The 18741-nt window shown below is 42.9% G+C and overlaps 2 protein-coding genes across 6 annotated transcripts in view; one reads left to right on the forward strand and one right to left on the reverse strand.

Annotated features, from left to right (window-relative positions):
* The first annotated feature begins 1514 nt into the window (after positions 1-1514).
* bncr (bouncer) lies at positions 1515-1889 on the forward strand. The gene has a single exon (XM_077735366.1). It carries the CDS (start codon positions 1515-1517, stop codon positions 1887-1889), a length of 375 nt encoding a protein of 124 aa, XP_077591492.1.
* Positions 1890-2440: 551 nt separating this feature from the next.
* reln (reelin) overlaps positions 2441-18741 on the reverse strand; it is a 76439-nt gene continuing 60138 nt past the window's right edge. For 2 of the 5 annotated variants that reach the window (XM_077712000.1, XM_077711994.1), the window contains 37 exons: positions 18420-18577; positions 18127-18334; positions 17964-18040; positions 17623-17781; positions 17351-17545; positions 16194-16467; positions 15979-16119; positions 15726-15903; positions 15571-15655; positions 15316-15498; positions 15027-15195; positions 14818-14923; positions 14487-14713; positions 14188-14411; positions 13692-13842; positions 13346-13604; positions 13017-13266; positions 12760-12928; positions 12436-12576; positions 12100-12277; positions 11605-11798; positions 11281-11531; positions 11030-11184; positions 10644-10858; positions 10265-10442; positions 9995-10170; positions 9808-9914; positions 9489-9731; positions 9253-9428; positions 9091-9164; positions 8853-9014; positions 8592-8749; positions 8160-8385; positions 7727-7924; positions 7285-7383; positions 5900-6026; positions 3706-3716 (listed from right to left, as the gene is read on the reverse strand). In XM_077712000.1, coding sequence (XP_077568126.1) covers positions 5906-6026; positions 7285-7383; positions 7727-7924; positions 8160-8385; positions 8592-8749; positions 8853-9014; positions 9091-9164; positions 9253-9428; positions 9489-9731; positions 9808-9914; positions 9995-10170; positions 10265-10442; positions 10644-10858; positions 11030-11184; positions 11281-11531; positions 11605-11798; positions 12100-12277; positions 12436-12576; positions 12760-12928; positions 13017-13266; positions 13346-13604; positions 13692-13842; positions 14188-14411; positions 14487-14713; positions 14818-14923; positions 15027-15195; positions 15316-15498; positions 15571-15655; positions 15726-15903; positions 15979-16119; positions 16194-16467; positions 17351-17545; positions 17623-17781; positions 17964-18040; positions 18127-18334; positions 18420-18577 — 6265 coding nt within the window. In that variant the 3' untranslated portion in view covers positions 3706-3716; positions 5900-5905. Of the gene's footprint in view, positions 3717-5899; positions 6027-7284; positions 7384-7726; positions 7925-8159; positions 8386-8591; positions 8750-8852; positions 9015-9090; positions 9165-9252; positions 9429-9488; positions 9732-9807; positions 9915-9994; positions 10171-10264; positions 10443-10643; positions 10859-11029; positions 11185-11280; positions 11532-11604; positions 11799-12099; positions 12278-12435; positions 12577-12759; positions 12929-13016; positions 13267-13345; positions 13605-13691; positions 13843-14187; positions 14412-14486; positions 14714-14817; positions 14924-15026; positions 15196-15315; positions 15499-15570; positions 15656-15725; positions 15904-15978; positions 16120-16193; positions 16468-17350; positions 17546-17622; positions 17782-17963; positions 18041-18126; positions 18335-18419; positions 18578-18741 lie in introns of all 5 variants that reach the window. The other 3 variants (XM_077711996.1, XM_077711998.1, XM_077711997.1) reach the window with 3 other exon arrangements.

Raw genomic sequence — 18741 nt, forward strand, 5'->3', positions numbered from 1 at the left:
TGGTTCTCCATTACTTTGACTCAAAGTTTTACTTGGGGACATGCTCTATGCTGACAACATTTTTAGAGGCTGGTCTTTTGTAATCCACCATCGTTAGTGTTGAATCGATGGCTTTTGAGAGCCTTTTTTTTTTTTTTTTTTTTTAAAGGCACTTTCTTTCAGCATCACCTTTTTCATTTTTTGTACTTTTTGTTCAGCCCTGTCTGTTTCTGTATTTAAACAAAAAAGTAGATAATTCTGTCTGCAGAGGGAGATGCAACAAGCTTTAGCTCCAGCATGAAGGAGGAGAAAATAATTCTAGGTCAAATAAGTCCCTGTCCCACTATTTGGGCTCCGCTTTAACCCATTACACTCATTAGAGAAGCCTCTAATCATGTAATTTTTCAGGATTTGGATTGTGTAAAAAGTTATTGAATGTATTTAGGGCTACAAAAGTAATCCTGAAGTATGTTGAAAAAATACATAGTTTTAGTAGTGGAAAAAAAACTTTGGAAGAACAAATAAAATGTCCAGTGACAATATGTATAAGTCCAGAAACCTACAATCCAAACAGGTCTGTGATATTGGACTATATTTAGTATTTATGACAAGCGAATATTACAATTGAAAGTTTTTTGCTTCCATATTTTGCATTCCACATAGTTGTGCAAAAAAAAGTTATTGCAAAGAAACCCAAGGTTTTAAAAATACATTTGGGTGTGCTATTTTCCCCTCAATACATTTCCAGGGTATTGCCAAGGTTAGGCTTGATTTGCAATGCGAAAATAAGCAAACAGGACATCCCTATACTTAAGTCATTTTCTACAAGCTACCAAGGTAACTTTGTTAAATTAGGAATGTAAAGCAGCTGCCTTTAAAAGTTCAATGCACTAGTGCAATCCATCAAACATCAATATTTTGTGCAAATCTCCCCACCAAAACATTACCTGTATCTACATGAACTTGCAGATGCACAAATAGCCATATTCCAAAAATAAAATAAAAAAGATAAACAATGAAGGACAGCCGTCCAATAAAATAAATCAACCAGAATAATTGTTTCATTATAAAACCAGTCACAAACATTATTTGTAAGAAAACAAAATTAAGGATAAGACACAGCAAGCCAGATGTAGTCTAACCCTAATTCCTGTTTTAAATTGCAAAGAGACTACAGCTGCCTTGAATTCAATCTGGTGTGTCAAGATGAAGGCGTGGCCTACAGACAGACTTTCAGATCAGTTGAGCCTCACCTGAACGAGCTCGGCAAACCTCACTTCACTCAACTTCCACATCCAAGTCCTTGTAAGTTTTGATCAAATTTAAAACTATTCTTTCACGTGCACTTGAGGTGAACACACATGGGATGTTTCCATTACACCATTGCACACCATAGTATTCTCACTTAATAATTGTAAGGTCTGGGGTTGACATTTTGGCTGCAGAATCTGCAACAAGCTTCAAATAATGAATACGACAGTTAAAACATGACGCTCCATTGTGAAAAACTTTACTCATCTTACATTAGGGCGACAATGTGGCAGCTCCTGCACGCCGTCATGTTCATCTTCTGCCTCATGCCAGTCACAGTGTGTGGGAAGCTTCACTGCCTTTTCCGGCCCCTCCTGGAAAATGACTATAAATTTGAGCCCATCGTGACTGAGTGTCCCCCAGGCGAGGTGTGCTTCAAAGTGGAGGCTCGCTACGGCAACTACAGCGCCCTGTCTGGAAGCGGCTGCTTGCCCAAGACTGTCTGCGGCCAGGAGCGCCCGCTCTCCTACAAAGGAGCTGCCTACACCTTGAGCTACACTTGCTGCCAAGGGCCATATTGCAACAACTGTATAGGCCTCGTTGCCAATGCTATCATCACTGCAACACTTGTGACTGTTGCTGTGATGGTTGGAAACTGAAGACTTTTACCTGTGCATTTTAAAGGCCTTTTTTGACAACGCTGTTTTTAGAATTTTAAGAAAATCCAAGATTTTAATAAACCATGAACTACTCTTTCTCTTTTAACATGGTGTATTAGTTATTTTTTATGTATAACTTTGACCTTTGAACTAAAGTAGGTTCTCAGTTGTAACCTATTTGCCAGTAAAATCCTTCCAATTTTTTTATAAACCCTCTAAACCTCTGTTGACTAATGTAGTGTGCTATGCTGTCCTCTATAGCCCATTTTTGTTATTGCAATATAGGTATAATCCAATTGAAGCAAATATAAAGAGCATTTTTAGTTTGTGGGGTGCCACCAGAATTTATCTAACAGACATAAATGTTCCAAAAATATATCAATTTTGATATTGAATAGCTGTAATCAGAAATAAGTAAAACTAATTACCTAAGAAAATGGAATTTCAGTTTTTATACATGAATATTAGATTACCATTTTCTTCAAAATTCCACTTAAAAATGAAGCGACACAAAAGTTTTGAATAAAACCCTAATGAAAAGTTGCTTCAAATTGTGTACAATGAGGTTTGGGCAGTTTTTTATTTCCCTTTTATAAGGCTGCTGGGTCTCCCCATGGTGGATATACATGTATGTACAGGAGCTTGCCAGACTTAAGTTACACTGAAGGCGGAGGGTCCATATTACACAGACTTCAAAAACAACACGAACAGAGCCTCACCTTCAGGTATCAGTAATCAGCAGAGAAGGAGGGAACAGAGGAAAGGGAGGGGGGGGGGGGGGGGGGACAGCACAAGAGAAGAGGGGAGATGATGCAGGATAACAACTTGACTGGACTTCCTAATAACTTAACAATTGTAAAATAACATACATTTCACGTACAGTGCATCTTAAATAGGTCACGTGAAGAGCCATATACCATAAATATCTGTATTTTGGTGAGTCAACATATATAAAATGATTTTTAAAAAAAGAACCAAAAGCATTTTTTTCTCCCTATCCATCTTATATTTATAGTTATTCCACTCCATTCAAAAATTGGGGGGGAAATGAAAACAGAACCCAGCACCCCCTTCTTGAAAGCATAAGAATTAGTAGAAAACAAATGAACAAACACCACAGTCAATTCAGCACAAAAGAACCTACAGACACAAAAGTACAGCAAAAACACAGTATTATATAATCTTTTTTTTTTTTTTTTTTTTTTTTAGACATCCCATCGTTTCAAAACCGTTTGTTCTTCTTGGTGATCCGTATCATAGTCGTGGTCTTTCTTGTGGGGTACAAAGCTGGCTGATTGGATACATCCCCCCACCGTCTCTGTGGCTCAGTGGAATTGGCGGGAGGGCCAGTCTCCAAATTGGCTGGTCAATTCAGTACTGATATATTATCTCTCAATTTCACAGTGTGGTTGGAAAAGGGGGGGATTGGAAACAGGAGGGATTGGCAGAAGAAGAAGCCAGTAGGGAAGAGGAACCACGAAAAACAAAACAATTTAAAATCCTAACCGTCCACAGTATAAAGTCGCCAAAATGGCGACACTCCCGTCTTCTGACTTGCGTTGACACCCAAGCTTTTGCGAGCGCGAGATGGGTCAGATTTGGGCTAAAGCACGAACTTGATTTGGTGTTTACATCGGCGGGAGACAAAGGGACGAGTGCAGATGGGTCAGTGTGTGGTTGGCAGGTTATAGGGTCCGGGGTCAAAGGGCAGGGGTCCGTCTCCCGGAGGCTCAGGCGCGCTGCGACAGCGCCCTCCGCTTACGGCTGTAGTAGTGACGCAAGCCGCTTTGTCTGGCAAAGTTCATCATGTAGTTTTGTTTACGTGTGCTGTGGGGAACACAAGCACAGTGAAAGAGGGATGGAAGAAAATTACTATGAGAGAAATACATATATGCCTCAATAAAAACTCTAAATCAACGGTGTGGTACCACTAAGAAAAAGAGAGAGCTCCAGCATGTGAATGAATATACAGGTATGATATCTTTTTATCAATTTTAGGGATTTTTTTGATCCGCTTATCCTTACAAGGGTAATGGGGGGTGCTGAAGCCTATTCTGGCTATCTATGGACACCAGGTGAGGGATAATCTAGTCATTTTGATAATTCTTTTCTAAAGAGATGAAATGTGTTTGAGGAAAAGTGCTGAAAATGTGCACAGATGGGGAAAATTGGAGTTTTAGGAAGAAATCTTTCTGGATTTTTTGGACGGGCCTAAAAAGAGGTTTGGGTTATGTTATTTTCTACAATGTTTGCATTCTACCCACTGCCATTATACATGAAACCTCAGGGATGCTGCCAGTAGCTACTTATTCATATTATTATATCATTTTTATTTTTGATTAATCTGTTTGATGAAGAAACAATACAAACAAATTAGTAATTTTTTTCTCATCTTGATTTCGTATTGAAAATGATGAGCCTGAATGATACACTGATTCCAAAGGACCAGGACATGACACACAGACACACACCTACTCTGTTTTGGCAGTCAGAGTAAAGAGTGGAAGAAAAAAAAACCACAGCAGACAGGTGGTAGAAACTAAATGTTGGCGCGTGGCGCTCGCTTAGCCTGTTCATTGCCTCTTCCTTGCAGCAGGTCGGTGCCAGTCAGCCAGCTGTGCAGCCACTAAAGGGAGTGGGAGACTCTGCATAGCGAGGGGGCAGCCTGGGGTGGGTGGAAGGTTGCATGCTTGATGTTGTGACGATGGCGGGATGCACGCATGCCGACAGTCAGCCAAAAGCCTCAGGAAAATGGGAGGTGATGTCCCTCATCACAACAGTATATGTATGGGTTATTCTCATTTGTCAAATTTTCCCCTTTGACCTCCATCTCGTCCGCAGAGAGCTGTTAAGCCACCAAATTATTATGCTTGAAGTTGGACATTTGAAGCATCCATAAGATAACAAATAATTGGTGAGATTTTAAGATTTTCCGAGCTCCAAGTCCAAGATCATTAAAATATATTCATAATGTTTATGAATAATAGATATTTAGTAATAAATTAATTCTAATGAGTGTTCACAATTAATATGTTGAATTTGTTGAATATATCAACACTTTTACTATTCTTACAATATATTTTTTTCATTGGATGGTCTTTGATCCAGTTAATAAAATAATATGTACATTTAACTCAAAAGTTTCCATTTAGCCTAAATATATAGTTTTTACAATTTTGCGGCTGAAACATTTGATATTTTTAAATCAAAATCTTTTTTTTTCTTTAACAAAACAACTTTTCTGCAAGAAGACATGGTTGATCAATGTTTTGCATTTTAATCTATTCCACCAACCCTAAAGAATAATTATATCAATCCAGATCAACGTGTTGCCAAACCCCTATTAATTATTAAGGTAATTTATTAAATTAAACTGAAACCATGATCATTAAGAGCAAACTGAGGATCGATGATGGTGGGCTGGGGTTTGCAAATAAGCAAAGGACATTGCCCCAATGCATTGAGCCATGCATGGAGCACAATACAGCAGATGAAGTTCTTTAGCTGAATGTTCGATGCTGTAAGTAGAAGCTGAAGTTGTTACATGGACTAAAAAGAGCGTCGCAAACACTCCGAGTCCGACGCTTAAACCTCAACCACTACTAAATTGAGCAGCCAAGTCAAACAAAACAGATAAAGATGTCATGATGAACTACTTTATCCATACATACAGTACACACCAAAACAAGACCACATTGACATTTGTGTCACTTTGTGTTGGAACAAAGGACAAAGCCTCGAGCGGTTATCCTTTAGTTTCTGCCTGTCAATCACTCAATTTGATTCGTTTTTGTTTCCTGAAATTACGGAGCTTCCGCCTGGACTGCGTGGGATTTGAGATAAAAGCCAGCCATGGAGATGACTGCGGTGATGATGAGCGGGGTTTCCGGTGTCGTGTGAAACCGAGGGAGAGTGTGTTTGTGTGTCTGTGTGGGGCGCGTGACGGGATAGGTGTTGTGAGGGATGGAGGCAATGGGTGGGCTTCATTCGGGAAGTGGCGGTGAACTCACCTGATGCTACAGCCATGCCAGAGGGAGCAGAATACAGAAGAGAGCAGAGGTTAGAGCGCGAGAGGGGAGGGGCGGGTGAAGTGTACTGCTGTCTAGCAGAAAGGTGAAGGGGGTTGGGAGCCGTGGCCTGAGGAGGGATGGGGCGGGGGCCCCCGGAAGTAAGGAGAGAGAGAGAAAAGAAGATGAGACATGGGACCACGGGGGCACACAAGAGTGAACGGTTTGAAAAGTGAAAGAGAGAAAGAAAGCGAGGTTTGTCCATCCGTCGTGGAGTAGAGTGCAAAGGCGTGGGCGTGGAAGATGAAGAGGAAGGTCGGAAAGGATGGAAACGAAGCGACACAGGTAGGCAAAAAGGTGTGTGGAGGAGAGAATTGGAGTGTAGAGAGAAATAGAGAAATAGACCAGAGTGAGGATCACGGTTACACTTGTAAGCAGAGGCTGTTCAATGCCATGCAGAGAAGTGGGGAGAGTTATGGGAGGTGAATGGCCACAGAGGCCAGGGGGCAGCTCAGGTTTAAACACTAAGAGCAGTATTGCAACAATACGACACAGTTCAGTTCAAACACCTGACCCAGCTTGCGCAAGTTCATAGTGGGACAAAATAGCAGCGTTCTATGACAAATCAGAACGCAACATAAAGCATGCTTATGCAGGAAAAAGCCACTGAATTTGGAATCCAGTCAAAGTGTGCACCAGAACGTGGGATGGTTGGATATATTCTAGTGGTTAAAGATCAGTGTTTTTGGCACTTTAAAAAAATATCAATGTTCATCGACATGGTGAAACACCAGAGGGCAGAAGGCTCAAGTACTGCAATTCGTGAGGCGTCTACATAGTATTGAATGTTTGTGGGTACATTGTGACAAGATCGTCATTTTCTCAATTATATTCAGCTGAACTGGACTGCTCTGTTTAGAGGAAAAAACTGACTGACTGACTGACTATTAACCGACTGAATTAGCAATGAGTCTCCATATTAACCGAAACATCGTGCAGGAAATGAACTCAACCTGATTTAGAGTACCAAACGATAATTTGTTACTGGATAATATTCTACCATACTTACGGTACTTTATGCAATTGTGGGTAAACTTTTGACAAAAATGAAGTCATCCAAAGTGGATTTAATAGTTTGTTTTTCAAGGGATTATCCCACAAATAGACGCTAAACACATCATACCATCTTTTCCATCCACAAACAGGACATGTAAATGGAAAGCACACTCATTTTCTGGTTGCCTGACCTTAGAAGCGGTGATGAACTTCACTGTTGGTGTATTTGTATGTACATTATTCCCATGCATGGAGGGAGGGTTATCAACATTTGTTGTGGGATCAGACAAGGTAAAATGTGGGCTCGGATTAAGAAGGGCTTGTGTACTCACAGAACAACTTCCACGTGGTCCAGCGCCCACTGGTCATGTCCTGCGCCGCCATGGCGTGGCTGCCACCATCGCAGCATCACCCCCTTAACCCTTGCCTCTCTGAACAAAGTATAGAAAGATCCTAAATCAGTGATCATATAATACTTATTGTTAAGAAGCAAACAAAAAAACAAAACTAAACATGACATTTGAGGTAAAATTAAAGTACATACAATCTAATAACGAATACACAATACCTAATACGTAACACAATTAATATAATATAATTATAAAATACAATACATTCCTAATACAAAATAAAAACAGTTTTCCTATTGTTGAAAAGTTTTCAAATGAAAAACAACTACTGTAAAAAAGGACATTTGACATGACATAACACAGTCAATTTTTGGCATTCATTTAAATTGCATAAAAGTTCTGGGAGTCATAGTAAGTCACTCACAGTGGAATGTTGTAGGAAACCCTCTGGGCCTTGATAAAGTCTTTGGGTTGGTGCTGAGCGATGACATGCCAGGTGACCCCATTGTTGACGCTGTACTGCAGAAGCACTGCTCGGTCAACCGTATCGGCGCGGTCCAGAGCAATATTACAACTATCGGTTTGTGCTACGCTGCCAATCTGTAGCACAAACATGATCTTGCTGTAAGGGAGACAAAGAGGGAATGGCAGAGTGATAGTGTTAAAGGGAGACCTCCATTTCAGGGTTTTTACTACATTTATTTTATGAAACCCGATTAGATATGTTAAAATTGACATTATCTGAAATATTTCAGAGTGCCAATTATGAGGGGGAAAAAAATATTGAAATTATGAAGGGGTAACATTCTTTTTCATCAAGTTACTTTCAGCCAATATGATTAGTGTTTTGGTTGTACCTGTACCTGGCTCGAGTGAGGTCCAGCGGTTTAGTAACAGCTTGCCTCATCTTACAGCCATTGAAATAAAGTGAATCTCCGTGGGCATGTGGCGACAGCTGGCCACATCCACTTCCCACTCCTCCACCTTGGATAAGCTGCCAACTCTCCGCAGACACGCTGCCTGACTCAAAGTTGTCTTTGATTGAGCTGGGCAAGTCATTGCTAGAGAGGGAGCAGTCGTCACCTGTTAATGTAGACGCAGAGGGGGGACAATGATGAACATCTGCTGGAATCCTAAATCAAATGAAAGGTTTCATCCTTTTCAAGCCACTGATGCACTTTTTTTAATAAAGAAAATCAGATTTAACTCAAGTTATAGTCCAATTTATCTTTAAAAGCATAAAGAAACGTCACAATGTAGAAAAACAGAGCACTCGGTTTGTGGCCCACCGTGGAATCCTTCATCACAGATGCAGACTACTCCACTTGTGCAGAAGCCATGTCCGCTACATAGTCCTGGACAAGCCTCTCCGATATAAACACGGTCAACTCCCCAGCTTTGACGCTCTCCCGTGCCCTCTTTTTGAATCCACCGGAACTGAGTCGCCCTGAAATGAACAACACATCACCATAAGTAGACAAAAAACAGGCAGTGAATGATATAGTCACTGAACTTAATCTCTCCTTAAAGTATTAACAAAACATAATCACCCTGAAGACACATGGTCAGGTAGTTGAATGGTGACCCTGGTCCACGTGGAGCTGTTAACAGGACTGAAGATGGTGGACTCGTGGAACTGGAAGGGAGAGCAGCCGACGTTGTTGACTGTTGAGGGAAGACACTCCGACTGGACCAACTGCCACGAATCAGACCTAGAACGTGAACATGTCAAATAGTCAAGTCCATATAAAACTAACGCAACACACACAATTATTTGTCAGTGTCTACCTTGCATCTTTCCTGTACTGCAGGAGGATAGAATGATGGTCCTGACAGGTATCCGTCTCACAGCCCACTACTATCTACAACAGTGAGAGAGATCCACATCGATCAGGCCAAAGTAAAACACAGACCTCAATTGCAAATACAGATTTGGAATTGCAGGAAAACCTTGAACTGTAAGACATATCCGGGCTGCACTATGAGTTCCCGAGTGGCAAGGATGTTATGGGTCTTGTCTTGACTCTTATTGGGCCAGTAAAGGTGGAAAGAGGGGTTTCCGCAGAAACCGGCGGTTCGCACAGCATTGGGGTAGAAGCTCCAACTTTCCTCATGAGAAACACCTTCTACAAAACCGGGAAAACTTGCTTACTTTTTGACTTATAAGGCTTTCATCATAACCTTACCGTCATCAAACGTGTCAAGCAGGGTTGACGGGTTAATATCTGACCCTCCAACCAAGATGTTGTCTATGGCCCACTGGGCTCTTTCCATGCTAGGAGAGGCCAAGCCAGAGGAAATGGTAAAAGGCTGCCACCAACGTAGGCGAGTGGCATTGGTCAAGGCTCCTTCTGGCAAGACAATGTAATCCCTCCTCACAGATACATATTTGAGATAGTCCATTTCGTGCAGGAGAACCCATGAAACACCTGAGGAGCATAGAGGCCCATTTACTATGTGGAATACCAAAATGGAGACAATGCCGTGATATGCTGCAACGCACACCTCCATCAGTAGAATAGTCCAGCAGCACTCCCTCTTTCCGACATGTTGGACGGTGGCACATGGACATGTTATTTTCACTTCCGATCCTGGCCCAGTACTCCACAAACCTAAAAAAATAAAAATAAAAAATAAAATGATCAAGCTAACATTTACAAACCATGCAACTTTTTCAGACTTTGATACTGACTTTGCACCGCGAAGGTCCAAGTCGGCAGTAACAGCTTGTCTGGCGTCAGATCCTCCAAAATATAAGGCCGTACCCTCGACCAAAACACCGCAGTCTGTACAGGGTCGGCCTCCTTCCAGAACCTGCCACTGAGGCCCGGCTGCTCCTTCCCAGTCAAAACGTTCCTTTAAAGATGCCTGACATTGACACAAAAAGAAGGCTTGTAGTTATTCAAATGCATTATTTACCACGCAACGGACTCAGCGAAAATGTTTCAAAGGAAAACACTACCTTCAGAGATGTACTGGCGTAGCAATTTGGCCCAGTGAAGCCCGGGTCACAAAGACAGCGTTGATCCAAGCAGTCTCCATGCCCACCGCAGTGGCTGTCACACGCTGGGCCAATGTAAAAGTTCTCCACACCCCATTGCAGGTCTGAGTGCTGCTGGTAGAACCTGAAGCGTACTGAACTGAGGGAAAAAAAAACAAAGAGGCTAAATCCTTTGGGCCGTGTAACTATTTAGTTGAACAACACGCATCTTTCTTTTTTAAGATTTAGATGACAAAAGTTTTTCAAAAAGGGATGCTTTAACAATAGACATATCTATGAATAATGTAGCAGGTGCATGAAATATAAAGCGTGCTGCATATTTAGCAACATCTTGACCTACGCGCCAGCCAGGCTATCGGGCAAGGGATAGACGGCCCGCTTCCAACCCTGCGCAGGGAAGAAGACAGAGGGCGGCGAGACGTGACCTCCGCAGCGGGGATCGGCAGGCAGACACTGAGGAACCAAGTATTTCCAGGTCACACCGTAGTCTGCCGAATACTGGATGTGGACTTGTCTTTCTGCGGTGCGATCTGGCACGACGCAACCCACTGCAATCTGGAAAACAGACATAAAATGTTTATAATGATTGGAATGTGTATTTTTTGGGGGTGGCACAATTCATTAAGTCATCGAGGATTATCTACTAACAAATGAAGTGAAGAATATTTTGATAGGTGATGAATCATTTAGAGATATTGCAGACCTAAAAACGATTTCATGATTCACCTTAAACTGCATGACCCAACCCTTTTCAGGGATGATGTCGTGCGTGACAGCATAGACTTCTCTTCCATCGGCGTTGCCGCATGCCATCACTCCATCAGGGGAGCCGCAGAAACGCTGTACTGCGCAATCTTCCGAGAACAACCAATGCTCGCTCACTGATAAAAAACAAAAAAAAAAATGCAACATGCTCTCATTTTCCACTTATTTAGAATGACGCTTCAATTCAGACAACCAATCCAACGACTCCATACCAATAGGTGTTTCCTCCAGCTCGGCCGCGTCAGTGTTAGGGCCCACAGTTTCATCGGCCGGAGCTCTCTCGTGGTTTGGGAGCGCCAGGCCGCCAAAAGTGTCAGAAATTTGCGCCCTGGTGTCTGAGCCAGCGATAAGGACGTTGTCTAGAGCCCAGTCACTCTGATCTACTCCGTCGTGCTGTGGCTGCCACCAACGAACACGCACCCCTTCTTGACGGGCAGCCGGAGGCAGCAGAACATTCACAAACCTGAATAAAGACAAAGTAATTGCGAGAAGGATGCTTTCCGACAGATCTGGTGCCAGAAATGAGTGGTGCTCACCCGGGCTTTGTGTATAAATCATAGAAGATCTCTGTCAGCAGATGCCAGTGAATTCCTCCGTTCAAGCTGTACTCCAGGAGCACGCCCTGATTACGATTACTAGGCGGAATCATGCAGCCGTACATGAAGTAGAACTGAATGAATTCGGCGTTGGTCAGGTTGAGGTCCACCGTCACCAACTGACGGCTGCAACTCTGTGTGAGGTAAAGAGGTGACATAAAGGACATGCTCACAAATGTGTAAAATGTAAGTAAAAAATCGACTACTAAGCAAACTTGTTGAAAACTATTTGGCCATCAATTCATTTGGAGACATTGTTGAACTCAGAATTTCTTTTTTTGGGAGGAGCCTGGTACCTCAGTAAAGAAAATAATGTTCTTTGTATATAGAACTATTTAATTGAATCATCTCAAAATAAAAAGTGATTGAAATAAACATTTGCTGTAGCTGTAATTCACTGATTCCAAAACAAGAAGGGCATTAGGAAGTACTTACACCGCTAAAGTGCAGAGCGGAACCAGAAGCCACGGCGCCACACACGGTGCTGAGTTTTCCTCCAGTGAGCGTGTGCCAGTGACTTAGTGAGGGAGTCCGACTGAAGCTGTCCTTCAGCTGAGATGGGAGAGGAACCACCGCCTCATCGCAGTACTCCCCACCCCACTCTGGATCACACCTGATGAAGACACAGTACATACCTTATCAGCATAATAAAGCTACGATTGTAGTTGTTCACCGATTTCATTCTAGTACAATGATTTGAAGTTATCCACTTTTTCTCTTTAAAATGTCATGTGAATTGTTTAATTTTAACCATGAGTTTTTGTTACTCACACACAAGTGCTCTGTTGGCACCTTCCATGTCCAGAACACATATCTGGACATCCATCTCCGATATAAAGATTATCAAGAGCCCAGGTCTGCTGCTTGTCAAACGGAGCCTGTTGGAACCAGCGGAATCTTGTCGCTGGAGATCTACAAACAAAAGACACTCCATTTTCAGATCATCTGAATGCTATTCATTTTAAGGATAGTGAAAGATGAGGTTGAATACAGAGCTTAATTGACAACTATTCAATTATCAAACAAGTTTATGATATAATTATGGTTTAAGCCTGTTTACAATGGTTTTAGTTATAGAAAAGGAAAAATACTGACCTCGCATACGATGGGATATGTAGAGTCACCCGACCCCACTTATTGTATGTATCAGAAATGAGCAATCTCTGCAGGGTGTAGGAAGAACAGTCAGGGCTTGTCGGTAAACAGTCTCGAACGACAGGTTGCCACGTCAGACCTAAATCCAACGAGTACTCAAGCTCCACCGCTATCAAGAGATGACAGACAAAGCGACATTGAACACTATGTTCATCTGTACAACTAATATCCTTATCTCCACATTTTCCCTTGCTTACAGTAGCATGAGTTGGTAACAGAGCAGGATGCCGAAAAGTCAAACTGGATGAAGGCGTCTTGGCCCAAACTGATATCGGTAGTGACTGCATAGCGAGTGTTAGACTTCTCTATGAAAGCAAAAGCAGGTCCGTCCGAACCACAGACTGGCATTCTGGTTCCTCCTGGGTGGAGGAGCCATGAACGTCCATCGATAGATGAGAAATCATCCTCGAGAGGGCCCCATCCGCTGGCACTACCACCAACCACCACCTGATGTTTGAAGAAAGTGGCAAGTTGTTCTTGGCAAATATGCCAAATGGGGCAGACAAAGACTTTTTCCACACCGTACCTGGTCAATCACCCATGGACTGTAAAACTGTCCATTCTCAGAAGGTTGCCACCAACGCAGGCGAGTGGACAAAGTGCGTGCGCGCAAGGGGATCTCCAGAGCCACCAGGCGAGCTTGATTACTGCTGTTGCTGAAGAGAAATTCCTGGAGGAGACCCCAGGTCAGACCTCCATTCAGAGAATACTGCAGCAGAACTGGCTGGGAGCGAGGGTCCGGGGCTGCTTTACCGCAGCCGAGACGTAAGAAGAACTGAACAAACCTGGCACCATTGACAGTCATGAACTATTTTAGAATATTTGTTACCATCAGGACATAGTGAAATTATATATTGTCAAACCAAGGATACCTGGCATTGGATAAATCCAATTCACTGGTGACCAACATGCGTAGACCATCCTCACTGAAGAACAGATGGTTCCCACTGGACATGATACCACATTTTCTGGAGGGTTTTCCACCACTCAGCTGTTTAAAAAGGTCAATGTCCACTGCTCCACCTAAATGCAAATAATAGCTTCCATCACATCGTGACAACACAACTCATGATCAACTGTTTTGGGTACCAAATTCATGAGAAATAAGATACATATCCATCTATAATAAGTAATAAACTATGAAATGTTGTGATAAAACAAATCAAGTGTAAAATAGTGACGGTGGGGCAAAAGGAAAATGACATTTCAGGGGGCACACCGGACAGGTTACCCAAAAACTGCAAGTTGTACTATTTTGTATGTGGCTTATATAAAATATGAAGGGTTGGACATAAAATGTCCTTCAATTCTAGAATGACCCACCGCTATTCTAGGTGACAAATTAATTGATATGTCCTCATACCATACCTTCAAAATCCTCTTTGAGGAAGTCCGTATTGGGAATGTCGGGCACAGAGCAGTCACTTCCAGAGTAGCCTGGGTCACATGTACAATGAGTGCCCCCAATGCATGCTCCATGTCCACTGCACATGTCCTGGCATTGAGGGCCAATGTACACGTTGTCCAGAGCCCACGTTGGAGGAGCAGATCCAGCTGAAAAGAAGCCCTGATACCAACGGAACCTCACAGAACTGCAGTGATAAAATACAGGAGCAAATAGATGAAAACAAAACATAGAGCTACATACAGCAAGAGAGGACACTCACCCGCAGAGGTGCAGTTTGCCAAAGTGTATCACTTCTCTTCTCCAACCTTGCGTGGCGCCAGGAAAATAGACACTGGCCGGATGGAGCTCGGTGGAGCACAGGGAAGATGGCCGTGGGCCGCCAGCACACAGCGGCACCAACAAGTGCCAAGTGGCACCAAAGTCCCGAGAAAACTCAAGACGGACCGGGTGGACGGAGGAGCTTTCAGCCGTGCAGCCAACATTTATCTGGGGGCGGGGGATAAACAAGACGTCGCACGAGTGATTCATATCCCGACCGAGAGCGTTTATTGTTACTGTGGGAAAAGAAGACATTAAGACTGTTCGAATACCTCGAACTGGATAATTGTGTTCTCATTCACGTCAATGTCCCTGGTGGTGATGGAGTGCTCCCCCAGCTCGCTAGAGACAAACACCATGGCTGACTCATCCTCTTCTCTGCGAGGCAAGCAGGTGAAAGAATAGCAGATAAAGGAATAGATAAATCAAGGTTCCAATCAGCCAAGTCTTTGTTACAGTTTAAGTTTTCAACTTTTCTTACAGGCCGGTCTTCTGGTAGGGACAGTAGAGGCCAGTGTTGCCCCCCGGGTAGAACAGCCAGTTAGACTCCTTCGGGCCTTCTTCAAAGCTGTCTATAACTACTTGGCGGTTGTGTAAGGAGCTACCATCGATGATGAGATTGTCTATCACCCACACCTCCTCCTTCTTACCTGATGGACACAAAATAATCTGATAAGAAATGAACTGACTAGCTCTGCTCAGTTAGTATTTATTGTTATTTGAGATTTGCAACTATTTTAAATGAAATCTTGCTACTGCTATTTTCTCACCACTATTGTAAGGTTGCCAGAGTCTGAAGCGAGTGGCGTTTGTTTGGGCAGTAGTAGGCAAGGGCAGGTGGAGGAAAAGTGTGTCCGTAGAAGCTGGGAAGTAAAACTCATCTAGCAACACCCAGCTAATTCCACCATTAACTGAGAACTGCAGAAGGACTGAGTGGGAGCGCTCAGGCACTCCTAAAAAACAACAACAAAAAACATTACAACTATATATCACAGTACTCTCCCTTAATTTGGATTATCATATACCTTTTGTGATGAACTTGTAGGAGAATTGAATGTAAAGCGTATTGGTACAATCCAGATCTCTTGAAACCATCATACGCAGGCCATCCTGCAAAGAGGAAGATTACTGTGATGACAATATTTTTTTTAATCGCAAAATTAAATTTCAATAGAGGTACCCCTTTAAAGATGAGAGCAGTTCCAGATTTTAGAGGCTCTCCGCTAAGAGTTCCCCTCTCAGCTCCATAAACCTCAGGCCAGGTCTCCTGCTGCAGGTGCTCATTGAAATCTTCCCTCAGCACAGATGGGAGGGGCGTTGCTGGTACACAGTGTGCACCCTCATAACCTTCGTCACACCTTGGACAGAAACAATAAGCACGTGAATTTTACAAAAGCAAAACAAACATAAAAAAACATTTGTGTTTGACATACACGCAGCGTCCATTGTCACACAGACCGTGACCTGAGCACATCCATGGACACCCGGGTGCGAGTAACACATTATCCAGAGCCCAACCCTCGGCACCGGGGGTGAAATGGGTCTGGATCCAACGGAATCGAGTTCTTGGAGAACTGTGGCAATCAGGAGGGAAATGTAAGTGTTAATACATATGTAAATAGGCTTAAGAATTGGGTGTAGTGCATACTTTGCAGCACTTGGCAAGTACACGGTGATCCTCCGCCAGCGTTTATACTGCGTGGATGTATAGACGGAGCTCTGCGTATAAGCGGCGCAACCGATAGCAGGGGGGACACACTCCGGGGTGATGAGGGACCAGTGGCGTCCACAATCCGTGGAGTATTCCAGACGCACGCCGTGGGAAAAGGAAGTCGACTTGCTGCAGCCCATACTCAACTCAAACTGCAGGAAGGATGAACCCGACACCTCAAAGTCCCAGCTCTCGGCATACCTTGGCTTCTCTACAATGTAATAAAAATGTTATTTTGCAAATATTTTTCTTGCAGACAATGGATGGAACTGAGGGATACAAAGGTTAGGTAATATGAATTAACAAAAGTTAAGAAAAGTTTTGGTGTTATATAAATCACCAAAAAGCGCAAAAAAATGAATAACCATGAACACTAACACCCATACCTAGGGGCAATTTAGATTGTCCAATCAGACTACCTTGCATGTTTTTTTGGAATGTTGGAGGAAACCGGAGTACTCGGAGCAAACCCACACGCGAGAATATGCAAACTCCACAGGTAGACCAACCTAGATTTGAACCCAAGACCCCAGAGCTATGAGGCCAACACGCTAACCACACATCCGCCGGTTTGCCCCATAAATCACAAATTAGAAAATCGTGGTATCCTCTTATTCGGGTATAAAATGGCCCAAATCGCGCTATAGATTTTCCCATATCTCCCAACACTAATTGTACATATATCGCTGTCAATGGAAGTGAAGGAGTTAACGAGTTTAATCGCATCTGGCGAGTTTGTATGCTCTTTGTATCTATAGCTTTGTTTTCCAAAACTCCTGCTGTGCACTCTCAAAGAATAAGCCTGCCTAAAAGCCTTATTTACAGAACATAAATGCGCTCACAGCTTGCTGCTCTCATAAAAAATGGAAAAAAAAACTGGCAGGATTTTCAATCAAGTTTGCCCTCATTCATAATGGGCCATTTATGGTGCCAGAGTAAATGGGTGATTTAGTTTCAGTCTGTTGTGAGTTATGTTGCTCTGAAGCCATTTTACTGATATTCTCTCTCTCTCTCTCTCTCTGTTGTATGAATAGAAAATGTAATTGCAATGTCTTTTTTTATGCCAGTGTGAAAATTGGGTGTGTTTGACTCACTATCGATGGCTTCAGAGTTGAAGGTCAGAGCTGTGTCAAGGGACAAACAGTCCACAGTCACCTCCCCTCCCTGAATGCGGTACCAGTTGTGTCTCAGAGGTGTAGTGCCGTCAAACTTGTCATGGAAACCAGTCCTGGAGCTGTCGTTCATACCAATTAGGACATCATCCAGAGCCCACTGAGCTGAGTGCTTCCCTGGAAAACAACAACAACAACACAATAAATCAGAAGGAATCATTTGATGGGCCTATTACCACAATCTGTGCACCAACCTTGTTGGGGCTGCCACCACCGAAACACTGTGTATGGTGATTTGGCATGAGGAGGCAATTCAACAGTCACCACTTGGGGCTCCAAAAAGGCACTGAAGTCCAGTTCTCGCAAGAATTGCCACTCCACACCATTGTTGGTGGAAAACTGTATAAGGACACCTGAAGACAAACATGGGTCCATTTTTATTTCATTTGATCAATAACGGAAAAGTTATTGAATTGTATGCTTTTATTGTCATTGTCACAAAGTTCAAAAATACAATAACAAACAAACAGACAAATAAATAATCAATAAATTAGAGGCTTCTAGAGTAGAGTACTAAAATGTATACCAATCTTACCTTCATTGCGTGAGCGAGGTCTGGTGCAAGTTGGTCCCAAACTTTTACTACCTATCCGAATGTAGAATTGCACCAACCTGTGCATTAATGAGAGAAGATTTGAAGGTGGTATTAAATTGTGTTGACTGGCAAATACCCAATTAAAAAAGTGTAATTCACTCACCGAGTGTTGGTAGTGTCGAGGGGAACCGTACGAGCCTCCCTTCTTCCGGGGCTACTGAAATAAAGCGCCTTTCCCTCACTTATTATTCCGCAACCACCTCCTATTTGGCCTCCACTTATGCTCTGCCAAAGTGGACTTAACTTGCCCTCAAAGCCCTCAGTCAGCTCAGTAGGAGTGGCTACAGATGGTACACAACTATCCTGCTCAACTGAGAGAGAGAAAAAAGAAGAATCCAATGAGGTTTATTATTTACCATTTAAAACATCTTTTCAAATTGTTATCAGCTATTTCACCTGTGTACCCCATATCACAGAAGCAGACTCCAGAAATACAATCACCATGGCCGCCACAATGATTGGGACATGGCTCAGAGATGTAAACTCCATCCAGGGCAATAGCTGGAGCATCTCGGTAAATGCTGCTCTCCTGGAACCAGCGGAAGCGGGTTTTACTGGGGAAATGGATCAAATAGGAAATGAGATCAAAGACAGGAACCTTTTGTTTAGTAGTACATATACATTTTAAACAGTATTTTGATCCCCTGGATATTTGGTAGGCCAACTTTAACTCTTTGTCTGCCATTGACAGGGCCAGACATACAATCTTTTCTTACTG

Source organism: Stigmatopora nigra, chromosome 2 (genome assembly GCF_051989575.1).
Source record: "Stigmatopora nigra isolate UIUO_SnigA chromosome 2, RoL_Snig_1.1, whole genome shotgun sequence".
NCBI lineage: Eukaryota > Metazoa > Chordata > Actinopteri > Syngnathiformes > Syngnathidae > Stigmatopora > Stigmatopora nigra.

Coding starts and splice junctions, on each gene's coding strand:
- bncr (XM_077735366.1), top strand. CDS start 1,515: ATGTGGCAGCTCCTGCACGCCGTCATGTTCATCTTCTGCCTCATGCCA.